The sequence below is a fragment of the Lepidothrix coronata genome, unplaced genomic scaffold (genome assembly GCF_001604755.1).
Source record: "Lepidothrix coronata isolate B3197 unplaced genomic scaffold, Lepidothrix_coronata-1.0 Scaffold137, whole genome shotgun sequence".
NCBI lineage: Eukaryota > Metazoa > Chordata > Aves > Passeriformes > Pipridae > Lepidothrix > Lepidothrix coronata.
In genome coordinates this window covers 1,277,825-1,296,699 of record NW_016690317.1, presented here as the reverse complement: position 1 = coordinate 1,296,699, position 18,875 = coordinate 1,277,825, and the positions used below count along the sequence as shown (strand labels likewise).

The following is an 18,875-nucleotide window of genomic DNA, read 5'->3' as shown; positions in this document are numbered from 1 at the left end:
GAAAAGGGGTAAAAACAAGAAGGAAAAGGGTTAAAGATGAGAAGAAAGGGGTAAAAACAAGAGAAAAGGGGTAAAAACAAGAAGGAAAAGGGTTAAAGATGAGAAGAAAGGGGTAAAAACAAGAGAAAAGGGGTAAAAACAAGAAGGAAAAGGGTTAAAGACAAGAGAGAAAAGGGGTAAAAACAAGAAAGAAAAGGGAGGTTTTTCTTGCTTTCCAGATTGTGGGCTTTGATGATTTGGTTTGATTTTTCGCTTCCAAATTCCCAGCATGAGGTTTTTGGTTTGACTGTTCGTCCTTCCCGTTCTTCCTTCTGCCACTGAAGCAAATCCCAGTTCCCTTGGAGTGCTGGTCATCCAGGAAATCTCTGCTTGAGACCTTTGGGAAAGGTTGCTGCTTCTGTGTTAATGACATTATACACCTGCTGCCATGGTGATGTGGAGCAGATGTGAAGCTTTAGGCCTGTCTGTTTTCACTTGAAAGTGTTGCACTGCTTGGAAATCTGCTTTTTTATAGTTATTCCCCATTTTTTCCAGGTGGAAATGACACCTGCTTAGCCACGGTGTCCATTGGGTTTCCATTGTAGCAATTCCCTCTGCTGGACCATTGTCTCTGGTTGGCATTTTTGTTGCAGAGTAAAGCACGAAAATCTATTTATCGGGGGACTCAAGGGGTTTTCTCCCTCCTTGGGTTCCCCAGATGGGTCATTGTAGATGTAAACCTGCCCAGCAGCGTGTTCAGAGCTGGTTTTAAATGCCTACCTGTGCAGACAGGTGCCCTGGGTTTAAAATAGGCTCTAAAGCCAGCACCAAACACGAGGGGAAGCTGCTTAATGCAGCTTAAGGGTAAGATGCTTTTGTGCCATGAACTGGCAGAGATTTCAGCGGCTGAAGCTGATGAACAGAACAATCAGCACGAGCAACACCTTCTGCATCACCTGGGCATCCTCCTCCTGCCTCCCTTCTTCCCCTGGAGCCTGGATGGTGCCTCCCTCCCTTTCCTTTTCCCTCGTGGAGCTCAGATACCTGCTGTGGAAAGCCTTGAGTCCCTGCTGAGGGACGGGGGAGGATTTCTGTGCTGGTGGGTGTGTGTGTGTGAACGTGTGAGGGACGTTCTCAGCATGGTTCTGATCCAAGGGTGGACTCAGTCGCTGCCTCTGGGGGCACAAAACTGGCTCCAGTGCCCAGGGAAGGCTTTTCTGAGCCCATCATCCTGTGCTGAGGGTAAATACGTGCCAGGATGTTACTATCCTGTATTTAAGGAGTTCCAGCTCAGTCAATGAGAGGCAGTTTCCCTTGGTGGGAGGTGTGGTAAGAATTGCCACGAGGGAGCAGGGACAGAAAGGGAAGGTGAGGCTGCACTTCATCTCTGCTCCGTGTTGGCACATTAATCCAAGTAGTATTTGCTCATCTGGGCTGTCCTCAGCTCGAGTTTACTGCTGACTTCCATTCTCAGTGCTGTTGTGTCCTGTCTCGAAGGAACCCAGAGAGCTGCAACACTCCAGCAGTGACTCACCCCCTGCTTTCTGACCCTGGCTCTTATTTTTGCCCTCACTGTTCAGGAGCAGTGCTCAGAAGGGGTGGGAAGCCACGTGGATCCCGCTCTGGAGCGCTCATGGAGAGCAGGGAGGAGATCCCAGTGCCAGGACATAAATTGACATTCGCTCATTTTTGGCCGGAGCTCCCCGGCTTGGAAGGGCTTTTTTGAAGCCGTGTTGCAATAGTAAAGATTTTTGTTGTCTGTTTTGGGTCCTTTGGGGAAAAATGCTGGCAAAATTGGAGCTGATTCCGGTCCATAAATCAACAGCTCTTTCCTGTGGAGCTCCAGGTCCATGTGGATGTTGGTGGTGGTGAGCCAGGAGCTGTCACATTGAGAGAGGTGTTCAGAGGAAATGTGAGCACCTAATGATGCCTTTTTGTGGTTAGATGGCTGAGCTCTCCTAATGACACTGTCTGGAAGAACAGATCCTCAGTCCTCAGCTGAAATCCATCTTTTCCAGGGCTTCCAAATGTCACAGGCCTCAAGGAAATCACCAGTTCTGCTGGAAGTTTGATTCTTAATATCCAAGGAATACTCTGGAAATGCAGTTATTCACTGCCACTTAAATCCTGAATGGTTCAGAGAGATTCCCATTGTTTCTGTCCATGATTATCATCCCGGGAATAGCTGAGAAAAATCTGATTTCAGGGCAGGCTGGTACCTTTCACGTGCTGAATGAGTAAGGGGAGATTTTGGTGGCAGCAGGGCTCTCCACTCCCTCTGGAAATCCATGGGAATTGTGTGCCTAATTCCCATTTGTGCCTTTGGAAAATCCCCTCGTAATTGACTAAATGTTTGCACTCCTGGCTGTGGGCACGGTGGCACAACGTGGCTTTCAAACCATCTGTTTTCATGGACTAAAAGCCACTGGCAACAAACCTTGATTGGCAGAAATTCGCCAGGGCTGCTTTGCATTCGCTGAGGTTGCTGAGGACAAAACCATAAAGGAAAAGTGAGGCACAGGAGAAAGGGAAATAAAAAGGGACCACGGAAATAAATGAGCTTTGTTCCAGCGTTTGAATGGACTTTACTCATTTATCAAAGGACTTTCTTCTGGCCTTTAATGTTTCTGAAATAATGTGTCTCGTCTTTGAGTGCCCGACGCCAAGAAAAGCTGTCAGCCACTCCAGCAATTATCATATCCCAGAGGGAACCTGGTTAATGATTTCTCTGCAGACAACTTGGTCTTTCAGTTTTCGTGCTCTGCCAGAACCATTCCAACCCAGTGAAGCATTTTAGGATCGGGTTTGATTCTTAATATCCAAGGAATATTCTGGAAATGCAGTTATTCACTGCCACCTCTCGATGCTGAGCCTGCACCTTAGGAAATTCAAATTACAGGGAGCAGCCATAGGTAAAGCAACACCCAGAGAGAGGGAAGGTGGCTTTCCCAGCTTGTGGTCTGAAATTCAGACCTGTACATGCAACAGGTTGGTGTTTTTGACATTGGGGACAGCACAGGCTGTGCCCTGAGCATCCCTGAAATTTGGTTCTTGATTTGTGTTCAAGCTTTGTTCAGCTGCTCTTTGAAAACCATGGAGTGGTTTGGGTTGGAAGGGACCTTAAAGCTCATCCCATTCCACCCCCTGCCAGGGGCAGGGACACCTTCCACTGGACCAGGTTGTTCCAACCTGGCCTTGGACACTTCCAGGGATGGGGCAGCCACAGCTTCTCTGGGCAACCTGTGCCAGGGCCTCCCCACCCTCCCAGGGAAGAATTCCTTCCCAACATTCCATCTAACCCTGCCCTCTGGCAGTGGGAAGTGACTCCCCCTTGTCCTGGCACTGGGTGCTCTTGTAAAAAGTGAGTTGGGATGTCTTGGCTGGATGGAGGAGCTCAGAAACCCCCAGAGCCACGGATGTGACACAGGGTAGGGACAAATCCTGTGCTCCTGAGTTTTTCCAGGCAGGCCACAGATGCCAGGGCACTTCAGCACAGAGAGAATATCACTGTGTGAGTAAAGAGACCCAATTTTCCCCCTCTTTGACAGGGAGCCAGCCCATCCATGTCTTTGTGCTCACGTTTCCCCCTTTATATTAAAATAAAATTCCTTTTGCAAAGGGATCCTTGTGAAATCCTCGTGCTCTTCACGCCATCCTTTTCTCCTTGTCTTTGCTGTGGCAAATCCCCAGGCAGGGGTTGTCTTTTCTCAGGGTGCTCTGAGTGCTGAAGGCAGCGAGTGCTTGTGGCACTCAGCACTTCTGTGCAGCAGCATGAAAGAGGCTTTAAATTAGGGCAGTTCTGCCACTCTCCTGTGCAGTTCCCGCTCTCCATTCATCACTTCCCCTTTTTGTGGTGCTGTTACTGCTGGAAGTCACTTGCCAAGAGTGTGAGGATATGAAGAAAACCTCGTGATGTGACTCCACTCGGTTTCTCCCTTTTGTTCATTTTATTCTGCCCTGTGTGGGTTTTATCAGTGATAAAATTACCTCATTTTCACGTATTGCTAAACAGTTTACCTGCAGATAAGTGTCCAAGTTGTTCTACTCTGCATGTCCCTGCAACTGATACTTCAAGAACTAATTAATGCTCGTTACAGGATCAGAGTGAAGAGCTGCTGCGTGGAGACTAAATGTGTGACTCCAACTGCCCTGGTTCGTTTCTCAGGTGGTGTTTGGGTAACTCCAGTGTTTCTCCACCTTTGCAGGACCAAGAATGAGCTGTTTGCTGAGGAATTTTCATATTGATCCTGGGTTTATGAATTTCAGAGGAGGGTCACTGTCATTTTCAAAGCGATTTGTGTGGTTCTCAGTGAAAATAGGCACCCTGTGGGATTATTAAACACACAGGTTATCAGATCCCAGTGATTTTTCAGCAAAATGTGGTTATTTCCATGCTTGGAGCTTGGGCAAAAAAATTGCTGCTTTACTATGTTACCATCCAGGAATTGTGCTATGTAGCTGTAAACTCAAACTGAAATATAACTTACGTGCCCCTATAATCTTTTTATGATAACAAAATTGATGGGAATCTGATCTGTCTGACTGGGAATTCTGGGATTTTAAACAAGACCTGTGTGCCAGACGTTATAGAGGCTCAATGGGACTCACAGGGACAATAAGTTTCTGTGTCTAGTCCCAAAATCAGAGTGATTTGGAGGGTCTGAGTTCTCAGTGCACTGGCTGGTGCAGCTTTATTCAGGATAACACACTTTCTGGAGGAAGAAATTCCTCAGGAATAGAGCTCTGGAGTCATGTAGGCACACGGAAATGTTTCAGTGCCAGTGTAACAGAAGTAGTACAGTTTGCTGGAGCTGGGCATTGCTCAAGATCTGATACTTGAGTTTCACAGGTGGAAATAAAACCTTTTTTAAAATTCCCTCCTTTTCTTTCAGGGTCCATGAAAGGAGCACAAAGGCAGAGGGAGGATTGTACAGACACCCTGTGAAGCACCCAAAAAGGAGAATACAAAGGAGGATGTCTTTTAGCAGCTCAGTGACTCTTTTGGGGTGCTTGAGTTTCCTTATGGGTGACAAATCACCTTTGCTTTGACACCTGAGGCCAGTCAGAGACTCAGCAGATGTCTTTGAGATGTCTTTGACAGACTTCCCGTGAGCAGGACTGGAAATACAAACCCCAAATAACTGAAGGCACTGCTGAGTGTGTCCTCAGGTGCCTGTGAAAAGGGGAAACACTCGGACATGGATGTTCAGGGTCTGCTTGTTGCCCATGTCTTGAGGGGTTGTTGTAAAAGAGTCAGATCTGTCTGGCAGGAAACTTGAGCTTTTGGGAGTGACCTTTCTCAGCTCTGAATGGTTGGAGGTTCAGCTCTGCCTGCAGGATTTATTCTTGTCTGGGTCCCCTCCCAGCCTCCGTCTCGCTGGCAGATCATTCCCTCCCATCCCTCCCCAGCCCCCGTGGCCATCTGAGCATCTCCAGGGCTGTGCCAGGAGATGAATGAGCTGCCTTTCAGCCCAGCCCTGGAAGCCACTGCCTGCATTTCAGCAAAGTGCAGGACGTGTCAGCACAATCACTTCCAGGCTTTGCTCCGGCTGGAGCCTCTGTCAGCACTGGCTGCAGCTCCTGAGCAGCGATGCCGTGGCAATTAATATTTATAAACCCTCAATAATACAGCCCTTGTGTGTACCTGGGAGACCATCTGCTGGCCTCCAATCCCCGACCAAGCACCTGAGATCAGTGTGGCCGGTCCCAGAAGGGGAAGGAGGTGGGGCTGTGCCCCTGGAGAGCCTCGGATTCCTCCCTCCTTCATTAGTTACCAGAGCACATCACCCTCATCCTCCAGGGCCAAGCTGCAGGCTTATTCCTTTCCTTTTAGTCTGGAGTCTTTTATCACTGTGCTGTGCATTTATTACAGGCCTTCACTTAGTTGTGACCTTGGCTTTGGTGGTTTTCCACGTTTTGGTACAAAGGCCTTGTCTTGGGTGTGGTTTGCAGGGAGAGAAGGCTCCGAGATTATTATTTTTGAAATGTATCTTTATTTATTGCTTTTAGTGTTTTGAGGTGTTTTGGGGTTTTTTTTGTTTTGAATCTTGCAAAGGTGCTTAGTGGCCATTTGGACACAGATGCTTCTCAATTAACAATTAATGTATGCATGTGCAAAGATGCAGATCAATGAATAATGCATAGTAATAACCAGCTTGGCCGTGGGGTTTGGGCTGCAGGAATATTACATATGGATTAGCCCAAAGGCCCCAGATCACACGTGAATAGCGTGTATCAGGTGGAGGCAGCCCCGCTAAACCCGCTGTGTGCTGCACCTCTTACCTTTGTGATGAAAATGTCTCTGCTCCCACATCCGGAGGGTCCCCCGGGGTCCGGTGGGCTCTGCCCAAAGCAGCCCCTCGGGAATGACCACAGCCCTCCCCCCGCCTGGAGCGGCTCCTTTAGGGACAAACCCCAGGGAAGAGGTAAAAGAGGACCCCAGACAGGCGGAGCTGGGGTGGGTTTGGAGCCCGGCAGGGAAGGGGCTGCGGTGGGCGGCGAGTGCCCGGCGGGCTCCGACCCCCCCGGGCCGGGCGCGGGTGGTGCTGAAGGGACAGCGCCGGTGGCCGGGCCGGCCGGGGGGCCCCATCTCCCATTTACCCCCGTCTATCTCTGCCTCCCATCTCCTTCTGCCCCATCTCCCCTCGCTCCTCCATCTCTCCTCTGCCTCCATTCCCCCTTTACCCCCATCTCTGCCCGGTTTCCCCCCTCCCCGCATCTCCTCTCTTCCCCATCTCCTCTCTGCCTCCCCATCTCTCCTTGCTCTCCATCTCTCCTTGCTCCCCATCTCCCCGTGGTTCTCCATCTCCCCTCGCCCCCCATCTCCCCTCGCCCCCGCGCCCAGTGCAGGGTCACTGGCACTGCCACTGTCACCACGGGCAGGGGCGCAGGGGCTGCTCTGTCTCCTCCTCTGCAAACCTGCCCTCCGCCGGAGCCGCCTCTGGCTGCCTCCCCTGCTCCCCCGCGGGGCCAGGCGGGGGGCTCCTGGCACTGCAGAGCCTTAATTGCCTGGTAAGGTCACTAATTTCGGCTCCCGGAGGTAAGCCCCGCTCGCCGGCTCGTTTCGCCGTCTCCCCCGGTTCCCACACCCCTTTCTCATCCCCTCTCCAGTGCCATCAATCAGCCCTTTGCCCCCCGTGGGGAGGGTCCGCACCGGCGATGCCCCAAAGGCCGGGCAGCTGAGTCAGCATCGCCGCAGCCCCACTGACCCAGGCGCGATCCCAGCTGCTCCCGCCCTCCGGCTCCGCCGCGCCGGGAAAAGTGAGGAACAATGGGATTCCCGGAGCACTGCCCGGCTCCACCATTGCGGGGCTGGGGGAGGCAGGGGAGAGGGCGGTGGGAGGGAGGAGGGCGGAGGGCAGAGCCCCTCTCTGCCCGGCCCGAGGGGTGCCCGCTGCCCATCCCCTCCCTGGACCACGAGCCGCACGCCGGGGAAGGGGAGGGGGAGCGGGTGGGTGGGTGTTTGGGTATGAGGGGGGCTGTTGCTCCAACCTGATCGAGTCCATTTGCCAATTCACCACTCGCATCACTTCCGGAGCAGTCCCCAGTTTCTGCTGCAGAGTGAGCATTTTTTTTTAATTATTTTTTTAATTTTTTTTTTTTCCTCTCTCTCCTTTTCCCTCCCTCCCCATCTGGATGCTGGGAACTTGAAACCTCCTCCCTTGATTGCAGCAGGATCTGCCCCATCCTTTTCCCTCAACTTTGCGCTGCATCAAAGAGCCACAGGCTGGCCGGTGGCTGTGATGGGGGCAGGGGACCTGCGGGGCACAGCCCTTTGCAGCTGATGCTGCCGTGTCTTTAGGACCCAGAGCCATCGCTTTCCCATCGCTTCCCCTTTTTTTTTCCCCACCTCTCCTCTCCCCGCGTGTGTGCTCGTGTGTGTGTGTGTGTGTGAAGGACCCTCCTGGTTACTGCTGTTGTTATTCCCCCTCGGCAGGGAGACCACCCGAGCCATGGCTGAGAGGAAGCAGAACGGGCGGCAGGGCGAGGAAGAAGAGGTGCCAGCCTTCTTCAAAAACCTGGGCTCGGGCAGCCCCAAGCCCCGGCAGAAATTCTGTGGCATGTTCTGCCCGGTGGAAGGTTCCCTGGAGAACAAGACCATCGACTTCGACTCGCTCTCGGTGGGCCGAGGATCCAACAAAGTCGTGGCAAAGCAGAAGGATGTTGCCCACCTGGGTCCGGATGCTCCGTCCGTGTATTCCAGGCAGAGCGGGAAGGGAGGGGAACCATCTGTTGATTTCGGGAGAAAGGTGGAGATCAGGAGTGCCACGGGGAAGGAGGCGCTGCAGAACCTGAATGACAAGGTGGGTGCACGTATTTATATCCGTGTGTGTGTGTGTGTGAGGTGAACTCGAGCACACCGCAGGCTGCAGAGGGGATGGATCCCTTCACATCCAGCTTTTGCGTCCCCTGCATCCATGTGGCAGCCTGTGGGAAGCAGCATCTCTCCCGGAGCCTTCTCTCCAGACCTCTCTGCAGGTCTGTGTGTGTGCACAGGGAGGGGGCAGAAGAAAACAGGAGCCCCCCCTGCCCCCACAAACACCCTTCCCTTCCCCTCCCCGCCCTCCTGGTTGAGGAGAAACCCCGACTTTTCTGCTCCTTGGGCAGATTCCCCCGGCACAAGGGCAGGGAAATGCCCCACCCAGGCGGCGAATGCAGCTCACAAACGCGATTGTTAAGCAAAGGAGCATCAATGAGCCTCCACCTACAGGGATCAAATCCCTGCAGGATTCTTCCAGGGGAAACACCTGCCCCTCCTCCCAGGCACCGGGGTGACCCCTGGGAGCTGTATTTCCATACCAGTTTTAAGCAGGGCCTCTGGCTGCAGTGGGAATTTTTGACTCGGGAAGATCTGGGACTTTGACAGGAATGTGGCATTCTCCTAAAAACCCACTGAACTCCTCCCAGCTTTTTAAGACTCCTGAGGATGTTTTCTCACTCCCTGTATGTGCCAGGCTGTCATAAAGCCCATCCCCTTCCTGAGGCAAAACCCACCGAACCCAGAGGTCTGGCTGATCGTGCCCACTTGGTTTTCACCAATACATAGATTTAAACGAGCTTTATTCAGAGCTGAGCCATGGAATACTCCGGGCACTCCTCTGACAATGCTGGCTCCTCTGCAGAGGCTGGAAGAGCAGGAATGAATGAAGCAAAACCCACCAGCAGACTGATGAACTCCTGGCTCTGGGCAGGAGTTTCTCCCAGTGGGTTTAGAGCAGCCCTGTCTTCTGGAAGCTGTTTCTAGGATGTGCCTCCTGATTTTTAATACTGGTATGGGTTGCCTGTGCAGGGCAGGAATCTGCCTGGAATTCAGAATATGGGCTCGTTCATCCCTTTCCCCTGCTTTCAGAAAAGTATTCCTGGAGGTCATATTACAAAAACAGAAATCAGGGACTCACCCTGCCTAAATCAGCCCCTGCTGCAGAGACCCCAAGGCTCCATCCACCCTGTTTCCATCCTCGAGCTGCTCTCCTGAGCTCACAAAGGCAGGCCCAGCTTTGCACAAGTCCTGCACACCAGCCTTAATTAGGAGGGGGATGTGCCCCACGCTGCTCCAAAGCTGATTTTCCAAACCCAGACAAAAGTTTGCCACTCCACATGCCTGAGGTTCGCTTTGACCATGTTGGAGTGCCTACTAATGGAGTAGTTTTCCATGATTGATTAGTCTCGTTGGACTAATCAAGGTGCATCTCAAGAATAAAGGGCCTTTTCATCTTGAGGAGTCAAAGGTTCTGCAATTCAGGAGACTTTAAGAACTAATTTTGGACAATCTGATGTCCTGTGGGACAGAAGTACAAACTGGTGATATATCAATTCTGAAAAGATCAATTATTTTCTGATTAAATGGTACCAGCATAATAAAAACTTTAAGTACAGTACTGTGAAAAAGCAGAATCCACACAGAATATTAATAACAGTTTTTAAAAATTGTGGGTTTTGGTTCTATTTTTAAAGATTGGTGTATAAATGTTAATTGAGGGTATGAAACAGTGGGATGGTGCAAAACACTTGAGTTGTTTCTCATCAGCTTAACAAAACACTGATGCCAGTGGATGGTGTTGTGAGGGGTTGTGTATATTTGGGTAAGTGCAGTCTGTTGTGATGAATGACATGCTATGGATTGGCACTTTTATTGCAGGAATGTTTTAGCTTTGTTTTTCCAGCTGACTGCACCCAAAGCTTGAATCAATGGTTAAATCCTCAGCAGGTAAAATTGGCTTTGTGGCTTTAAACCAGAGTCATCCTCTCTGTCACTTACAGAGAGATCTTGTCTTAATCTCCACTGGAATAATTAACAAAGCAAGGATGGACAAGCTATTTGTTATTTTTCTTTCTGAGGTCTTAACTGTCAAGAGGATAAAAAAGGGAATGTAATTATTCCACATTAAATAGCAATATATTGTCCTGCAGGCCAAGATAAGGGTAATCAAATCTCTTTGTGCCTGTCCTGACCAGGCCATTCTGTAGGCATCTATCATGTGCTGCCTCTGGGTCATTGCTGCCTCATAATTCAGGGTTAAGACCATCTCTGGAGGCACCAGGAAGGCTCAGTCTCAGTTTAAGCAGCGTTTGCAGCTCAGCCTCTGGAGACAGCGTGACCTATTCAACAGGTCTGCAGCTCAGAGCTGAGCCAAGCTCTGCTGCTTCCAGCTGCTTCCAGGGAACTTGGAGAGTTCCCTGTGCTCCTATTTCCCACCTGAACTTTGTCATTCCCACTGCTGCTGGCTGGTTCTGGAGCTGCTGGTTCAGTGTCTGAGCCCAGCTTAGTGCTCTGAGGCCTGAGCTCAGCACTGGGGCAGGTCAAGGATGTCACGGTCAAAGCCGGGATTTCTTCAACAAGGCAGCAAACCCTTGGCCTGGCTCTCCTGGCCTGGCTCTCAGGAACTGCTGTGCACCTGCAAGCCCATGTCCTGTGCTGGGATCTGGTGGATTTTGTGACAGAACCAGGGGAGGGACCTGTGGAAATCAGTCATGGAGTCATCCAGGTTGGAGAAGACCTCCAAGGTCGCAGAGTCCACCCTGTGCCCCATCCCCACCTTGTTCCCCAGCCCAGAGCACTTCCTTGGGCATCTCCAGGGGTGGGGACCCCAAACCTCCCTGGGCAGCCCCTTCCAATGTTTAACAACATTGGAAATTCCATGATGGAATTTCCCCAGTATCCAACCTGACCCTCCCCTGGTTGAGCTTGAGGCCATTCCCTCTCCTCCTCTCCCTTGTTCCCTGGCAGCTCCCCCCTCCTGTCAGGGACTTGCAGAGTCAGAAGGTCCCCCCTGAGCCTCCTTTTCTCCAGGCTGAGCACCCCCAGCTCCCTCAGCTGCTCCTGCTGCTCCAGCCCCTTCCCAGCTCCATCACCTGCCCCTCTCAGGACTGACTCTCCAGAGCCCTCCCCAGCTCCACTGCCCAAACACTGCTTTGCAGTCAGTGCAGAACCTGGAATATACCCGGTTCCAGAGCAGGGAGCTGCTGGAATGGCATCCCAGGGCAGTTTTCCTCTGTTCCTTAGATGATCAGTCTGGAGAGAGGTGCATTCATCCACGGTTTGTTAAACCTTGGCCATTGCTCTCTTGACCTGGGTCATTTCTCTGGGTGTATTCCCCAGATTTCCCACATGTGTGGGAATTCTTATTCCTTCTGCCTGGCTCGCCTGTTGACACTTTTGGGACAGAGACAGTCTTCTAGGGAATGTCTGCAGAGAAAAACAAGGGGGATCACAAGCCTGAGGCTTTAATCTGGTTTGCATGGAGAGCCTGAGTAGGTGCTGAGACACTTCAACATAAGGACAGGCCCTGGCATCCCAGATTTCCTCTTCCTCTGCCACCTTGTCATTACTCCAGTGATTCAGGTGGCTCCCCTGAGCACCTTTACATCCCTTTTTTTGCATCCCTTAGCAGCAGCTCATGGGCCTTTGGGAAGAGGAGAGAACTGTGTGTAAACTGCTGGTCTAAACCAACAAAGCCTATTGTAATAAGCAACAATAATGAACAAACAGAGAGCAGGAAAATATTTTTGTTTCAGAATTGACAGGAGAGGACTCGCTTGCAAAACACTGTCATGAAGCTTGTGACATGACTGGACTTTTTCCTAAAACCTCAAAGCTCTCAGGATCATAGTTGTTCGTTCCTGGAGAGAAATAATGAATAACAGGATGTTGTTGAGAGCTCAAATAATCACAGACTCTGGAACATTAATGGAACTGTTGTGTAAAACAAAGGAGCTGTTCCAGACAGCTGGAAATGCAGTTCTGAGTTCAATTTGCTACAATGCCTGCAATTTTTCTAGCCTTGTTTCCACAATCACTGCTTGCAAAATAATCCTACAGGAGCATGACTTGCATGTTCTTCCAGTGGGTCCTGATGGTTTGTCTGACTGGGGCAAAAACCCAAACAGTGATGGGCACAAATGCCAAAGTCCTCTTAAACTTCCTATTTCCCTCTCAGAGCCACCAGTCTGCTGTTCCACACATCCAGTGGGGGTCTTGTGGGGTGGTTTTATATCCAGAATTTACTAGTACTGCTTTTTCATTCAGGAATGAGCAAAGGGCTTTGGTGCAGGGCCTATGGATTATTTGGGCTAAAGACTGGAGGGGACAAATTGAACCCCTGGGGCCAGAACTCCCTGCTCAGCTTGGAGCTGGGGCAGGTTTTACCTCACAGTTCCTTGGTGTGCCACCCTTCTGGCACTGCCTTTGATGTGAACATCTGTTTTTAGCAGGTGCTGAGCAGTCATTTAACTGTTTTTTACCTCCCCATGTCACTTGTCTGTCCTGTGGCACGTATAAATCTGAGTGACTCTGCTGGGATGTTGTAAAGTTGGGAAATGACAGCAAAGCTCATGTGAAGGGTGTGTGTGTGTGTGTGTGTGTTCTGCATCTTTTGGTCTAAAAAGTGGCAGAATCTGGAAGCAGCACTGCAGGAAACCTCCCAAAAAACCAAACCCCTTTGCACTTCTGGGTGAGTGGTAATGTCCTGTTCTGTGGTCACCTCCCAGAGGGCAGGAATGAGTCTCAGGGTGGAGAACAGAGGACAGAATTTTAATTTATCACTGAGTAATGATTGTCCTGTACCTCAGAGGTGGGCAAAGCTGGCTGGAACAACGGGGACAGCAATTGCTGAGAGCCTGATGCTTTGCCCTGCAGGTTTTTAGGGAAGGAGAAGGGATTATGATCACAGAATCCCGGAACAGTCAGGGTTGGAAGGGACCTCTGGAGATCATCTAGTCCAACCTCCAAATAATGGCAGGAAAGAGTGCAAATCCCTGAAAACAGGCATTTCTTAGCCCCTACCCATGGTTCCCATGGCCTGGGGATGCCAGAGGGGGGAAAGGGCAGGGCAGTGACAGGGATGCCCAAATGTCCCATGCCCTTGTTCCAGAAATTCTGCATTTAGAGTGCAGGGCACAGCAGGATGTGGCTGTGAGTGGTTTGGAGAGGACAGCACATTTTTGCTGTGAATTGTACAACCCCTGACAGAGCAATCCCTGTCTAGAACCCTGAAGAGGGCTGGCTCATTCCTGATTATGTGACAGGATGGTAAATTCCCTGGGGAGCAGCAGCTCGGGCTCGTTTAAGGCCAATTCCATTGGATGCACCTGAAAGGCTCAGGACATTTTCCCCAACAAACACACCACGACAGTAACAGCCTCTTGAAAAGGTTATTTCTGAACCTTCTGAAGGCTTCCTGGGACAGCAAGCGAAACAAAATCAATTGGAAGGTTAATTTTAATTTGCAGATCGAACGCACGTTTTTATCGACCTGTTTGTGTGGCCAGAAAGTGAAATCTCCCCCTTGTAACCTAAAATAGTCTGGATTCAAAACCAATTAAGCTGTTCCTCTGAGAAGCTGTATGATTTTTACCTCCTCACAGCAGCATGTTTCACCCCTGTGGTCATTTCCATTTCATGACACTCATTTTTTTCATCTGAGAGAATAAAACAAGAGATGCTCATTGGCAGGTGTAATTCCCCCCCTGTTATTTAGTTTATAGAGACTGTTCTTCCATCATGTTTTGGGAAGGACAGATGTAACTCCTCCTGCCATGTATCAGCCTGGATTTAATGCTCCCAACGCTTCCCAGGGTGCAGGGGGTTGCTGGATCCTTGGGAAATTCCTTTCCAGTCATTGAGACTGGGCAGAGATTGGAGTGGGGAGAACCACGGCAGAAAATTTGGGTGAACTCCTGGTGGGTGAACTCCTGAAAGCTCTTTTGGCCCAGTCCTGCTGCCTCTGATCACAGCAGCAAGACCCTCACTGAGGTTTGGAGGGGGGGATTCTCCAACAGGGAATGGGATTATTTGTGTCTGACAAGCCTAAAGGGAAATTCAGAGCCAGAATTTCAGACCCTTCCAGGAAATGCTTCAAATCCATCTCTCATCCCTCTTTCCACTGCACTTCAAAATGTGTATTTCCATTTGAAAGGTGGGGTTTTTTTTAATTCCATAGCAAAATATCCTTTTGGATAAACCTTTAAGAATCCAGTAGGAGGAAAAGCAATTGGGTGTTGCAGAAATTCTGTGGAGTTTGTTGCCATTACACTAAAATTCCACAGAGGAAGAAACTCTTTTAATAAATTTTTTTTCCCCAACCATCCAGCAGCTCCACAGTGGGAATAAAAATTCTTTGCCAAGCAAGTGCTTTATTCAAAGAATCTGTGAGTTAGGATTCCGAGCTGATGTAAATTGATTTCCACTGATGCCTGTGATGATTTATTTTAGCACAGATTATCACTGCACAGAGATTCTCGTCTTCTTGTGCCATTTTCCCTCCAGACCTTTCCAGAAGACAAACTTAGAGAAATTTTAACATGAGATAAGTTTTTGCTGCAAAGAGCCTCCCAAGAGGTGCTGCAGCACCTGGTGCTGGTGGGAATTCTGACCAATATTCCCGTGAAGCCTAAGGATGGGTCAGGGACACCTGGCCAGGTTTCATCCTTTGCCTTTAATTAGTGTTGATTTGGAAATTCTTGTTATCTCTACCACCTTCTAGTTTCTCCTGCTCAGTCCTCCCTGTGCATTTACAGACCCGTGGAAGGCAAAGTGCATCCACATTATCCCGAAATCCCATCTCTTCCCGCAGTACCTGGGCAGGTAACAGCACCTGGAGGACAGCTGGGCTGGATACACACCTGCCAGGACCTGAGGAGGGCTTCAGTCCCCTTAACAAAGGCCCCAACTCCTGCCCCTGCCATTTCATAAGGAGTTATTTTTCCTCATTTAACTTGCAGGTGGAATTTATACACAAACTAGAGCTTCAGCAGAGGAATGAATCCTGGAATCCTGGAATGGTTTGGGTTGGAAAGGACCTTAAAGCTCACCCAGTCCCACCCTCTGCCATGGGCAGGGACAGCTCCCACTATCCCAGGTTGCTCCAAGCCCCTCAGAACCAGCCAAAAAGAGCAGGATACACCTCAGTAATTCCAGACTCTGTTCCCAGCTTGTTCTCATCCCGACATTGCCCTTTAGCTCTTCTCCTTCCCTCCTGATCACCTCAGGTGTGTTTATACAGCAGGTAACATCCCCTCCTCACCTTGGTTTAGCAAGGCTAAATTATTCAGTTTTCCCATTCATATTAATCTTTAAATTAGGTATTTTGACAACCTTTTAGCTCATTGCTAAAAGGAAACAAAATTGGGCCACATTGGTGTGATGGAGCTGGAAGGACACCCCTGGGAGCTCAGTTTTGTCCTAAATGACTTGAACTTTTAAAAAATCTGGTGCTGTGTGGGTGTTGACTATTGAACAACCGTGTTTTGCAGCCCTTTAATCTCCTCATTTATTTTATTCTGCACTACTTAGGTTCTCGATGGGGGAAAAAAAAGCTAAGTGTCACCTGAAGATTGGTTGTTGCTTTGTGACCCTAGGCACTGCTGGATTGGAGTTATGGAATAGATGGGTGTGGAATAGATGAGTTTGGAATACTCAGCCTCCAAGTTCTGCTGCTCTGCATTAAGCCCATGTGCAGCAAGGAGCCTTTTATTTTTTTTTTTTAAATAAAGGAGTTGAAATAGCTGTCTCTGAGCAGCTGAAACGGGCTTTAGATGGCTCAGTGTGCTGAGAACATCATCACCCTTCCAGGGTTTCTGTTTCTTCTCCCAGCACTGGACCTGTGGGAGACGGATGGATGGTTTCCTGGGCCCGTGTTTGTGGTTGGAATCCTGTTGGTGCTGCCAGGGTAGGATCTTGAACTTGGCAGCTGGATTTAGCATCTTTAATCTGCTGCCCAAGGGCCTCGGTGCCACCTCTCAGCCCCTCGAGGTGGTTCCTCTTGCTGAAGGCACCCTCTGACCTGAGAGCAGAGGCACAAAATCAGTCAGATCTGAAGCTGAGGAGCAAAACTTGTGTTGAGCAGAAAAGGAACAGTTGCACTGCCTAAATTTAGAGATCTGAGGCAGATTCTTGCTTCCACGTTCTGAGCAAAAACATGCTGAGGCTTCAAAACTTCTCCCAGCACGGATCAGAGGGGCAGGGAAACTCATTTAGTATTGTCTATTCTAATCATTAAATCAAAATAAAGCCCTACAGGCTGACAAATTAATCGTTTTGCCACTGTCATAATGAGCCACTTTTTCATTTGCTACTAATTGGATATTAACTGATTGGCATATCAGCTCCTTAATGCTGCCTGATGTCCTACCTATAGCCAGGAAAAGCTCCTTGACCCCTTTCCTTATAAATCCCTGTGGATGGAAGGACATAGAAGGTCCTGGTAGGCGTCTGTTTGAACAGATGTTGCCTTTATAATGATTTATTTCCAACATATACTAAAGGTTTCATTTCTTCACGTGTTGGGGGTGTAAAGATCATCACATTTCTTTGACAGGAGAAACTCGTGTGATGTGAAATTCCCTCCTGGCTGAGGGAAGAAGGTAAGTCTTGGGTCATCAACTCTCTGTCATAGCCTTCAAGCAGCAATGGATTTGTGCTATTTGTGGGTTCTCCAAAAGGTGTGTTGTGCCTTTCCCCAGCACAGCTGATGCCAGAGGAACCTGCCTGCTCCCAAATCCCACCTCATCCCTGCACTGGGCCAAGTGCACCGTGAATAACGAGGAAAATATTTATGCCATTTAATGCACTTCTTTCCTTGAAGTACCAGCTTGTGGAGTTCAGGGAGTGAGAAATTTAACACTCCCAAGTGTGACTGAAACATGGAACACGGAGTTGGCAGCACTGGAATAGTAAGGAATGGTCGGAGGGACCGGAGAGGACCCCCATGCCTGGGTGTGTAGCTCTGAGCTCACGTTTCCCTGGCACTGAAGCTCAGGTTAGTGACCACAGGTGTGTGTGGGGGGTGGATCCGGAATGGATTTTCTGAACAAGGTGTGGGAAAAGGCAGACTGGGAAACCAAAGGGCCGGGAGCAGCTTCAAACCTTGGGTTTCCTCGCCGTTTGCTGCTCGGGAGCGGCTCCAAACCTTCATTTCTCCGCTAAAATTGGCTGATCGGGAGCTCCGGGAGGGGCAGGGTGGGACAAAGAAGATGGAAGGCGGTGCTTTCCACACCGGGCGTCCTCCGCTCCTCCCGGGGGTCTCGCAGCCCCGGCGGGGGTTGGGTTGGGGTTTCCACATCCTCCTGGATGGGGAGGTCGTCTCCTCTCCTCCCGAGGCTCTCACAGCCCTGGTGGGGGATGGATGGGGTGTCCGCATCCCATGGGATGAGGGGGACGCTTCTTCCCCTCCCGGGGGTTTCACAGCCCCGGCGGGGGATGGATTGGGGTGTCCGCATCACTCGGCATCGGGGGGGGGGTCCCCTCCTCCCATCTCGGGGGGTCTCGCATCCCAGTCGGGGGATGGATTGGGGGTGTCTGCAGCCCCCGGGATGGGAGGGGTCGTTTCCTCTCCTCCCGGGAGTCCCGCAGCCCCGGCGGGTTCGTTTGGGGGTGTCCGCATCCCCCGGGAATGGTGGGGTCACTTCCTCCCCTCCCGGGGGTCTCACAGCCCCGTCGGGGCTGGATGACGGATGGGGGTGTTCGCATCCCCCAGAATCGGAGGGGGGGTCATTTCCACTCCTCCCGGGGGTCTCGCATTCCCGGTGGGGGATGGATTGGGGTGTCCGCAGCCCTCGGGCTGGGAGGGGTCGTTTTCTCTCCTCCTGGGGGTCTCGCATCCCCGTCGGGGGATGGATTGGTGCTGTCCGCATCCCGCGGGATGGGCGGGGGTCGTTCCGCTGCGCCCCGCCCTGCCCTCCCCGCCCAGCGCGGCAGCTCCGCTACCCCGGAGCTCCCCCGCGGGGCGGTGGCTCGGTGGCCGCGGGGGGGTGGCCGGCGTGTCCCGATTTCTCCCGGTTTATCCCGACGCGTCCCTCTCCCTTTCCCGATCCATCCCCCCCCCCTCCCCGCGCTCCGCCGGCAGCGCGCGGCCCCTCCCACCTCCCCCTCATTTGCATACAGGCGCGTCTTCCGACCTCCCATTGGGCGGCGGGGGCCGCTGATTTGCATCGCGGCGGGCGCTCAGCCAATGGCGCGGCGAGGCGGGCGGGGCGTGGCCGGCGCGCGGCGGGGGCCGCATGCGCCGCTGCCGCCCCGGGCTGGGCCGGGCTTGGCTGGGCCGGGCTTGGCCGGGGCTGGGCCGGGCTTGGGTTGGGCTTTGCCGGGGCTGGGTTGGGCTTGGCCGGGGCTGGGCCGGGCTCCGGGCGCAGGGAAGAAAGGGAGACGCGCAGGGCTGGCTGCTTCTCCCGTTCCTGCCATTGCGGAGAGCACGGTTCGCCTCCCCCGCCGCGCCGCGCGCCTTCCCCCCCCCGCCCCGCTCTCCCCTTCCCCGGGATCGCCGCGGTTTGGCCTCTAACTGGGGATTTAATTTTTTTTATTATTTAATTATTATTTTTTTTTTTTTTTATTTTTTTTTTTTTTTTTTAAATCGCGCCGGTGGAGGGGAGGTCTCGCGGAGCGGCCGCTGCTGAGCGGGGAG

General features: G+C 51.4%; 1 protein-coding gene and 1 long non-coding RNA gene across 2 annotated transcripts in view; both read left to right on the top strand.

Moving 5' to 3' along the window:
• LOC108503402 overlaps nt 1–5,050 on the top strand; it is a 9,505-nt gene extending 4,455 nt beyond the window's left edge. Inside the window, exons 2-3 of the long non-coding RNA XR_001876818.1 lie at nt 4,185–4,251; nt 4,872–5,050. This is a non-coding gene — a long non-coding RNA (uncharacterized LOC108503402). The remainder of the gene's footprint in view (nt 1–4,184; nt 4,252–4,871) is intronic.
• Nucleotides 5,051–7,457: 2,407 nt separating this feature from the next.
• Nucleotides 7,458–18,875, top strand: part of DPYSL2 (dihydropyrimidinase like 2) — a 60,875-nt gene continuing 49,457 nt past the window's right edge. The window contains exons 1-2 of the mRNA XM_017827326.1: nt 7,458–7,539; nt 7,916–8,282. Of these exons, the coding sequence (XP_017682815.1) occupies nt 7,932–8,282 (351 nt within the window). The 5' untranslated portion in view covers nt 7,458–7,539; nt 7,916–7,931. The remainder of the gene's footprint in view (nt 7,540–7,915; nt 8,283–18,875) is intronic.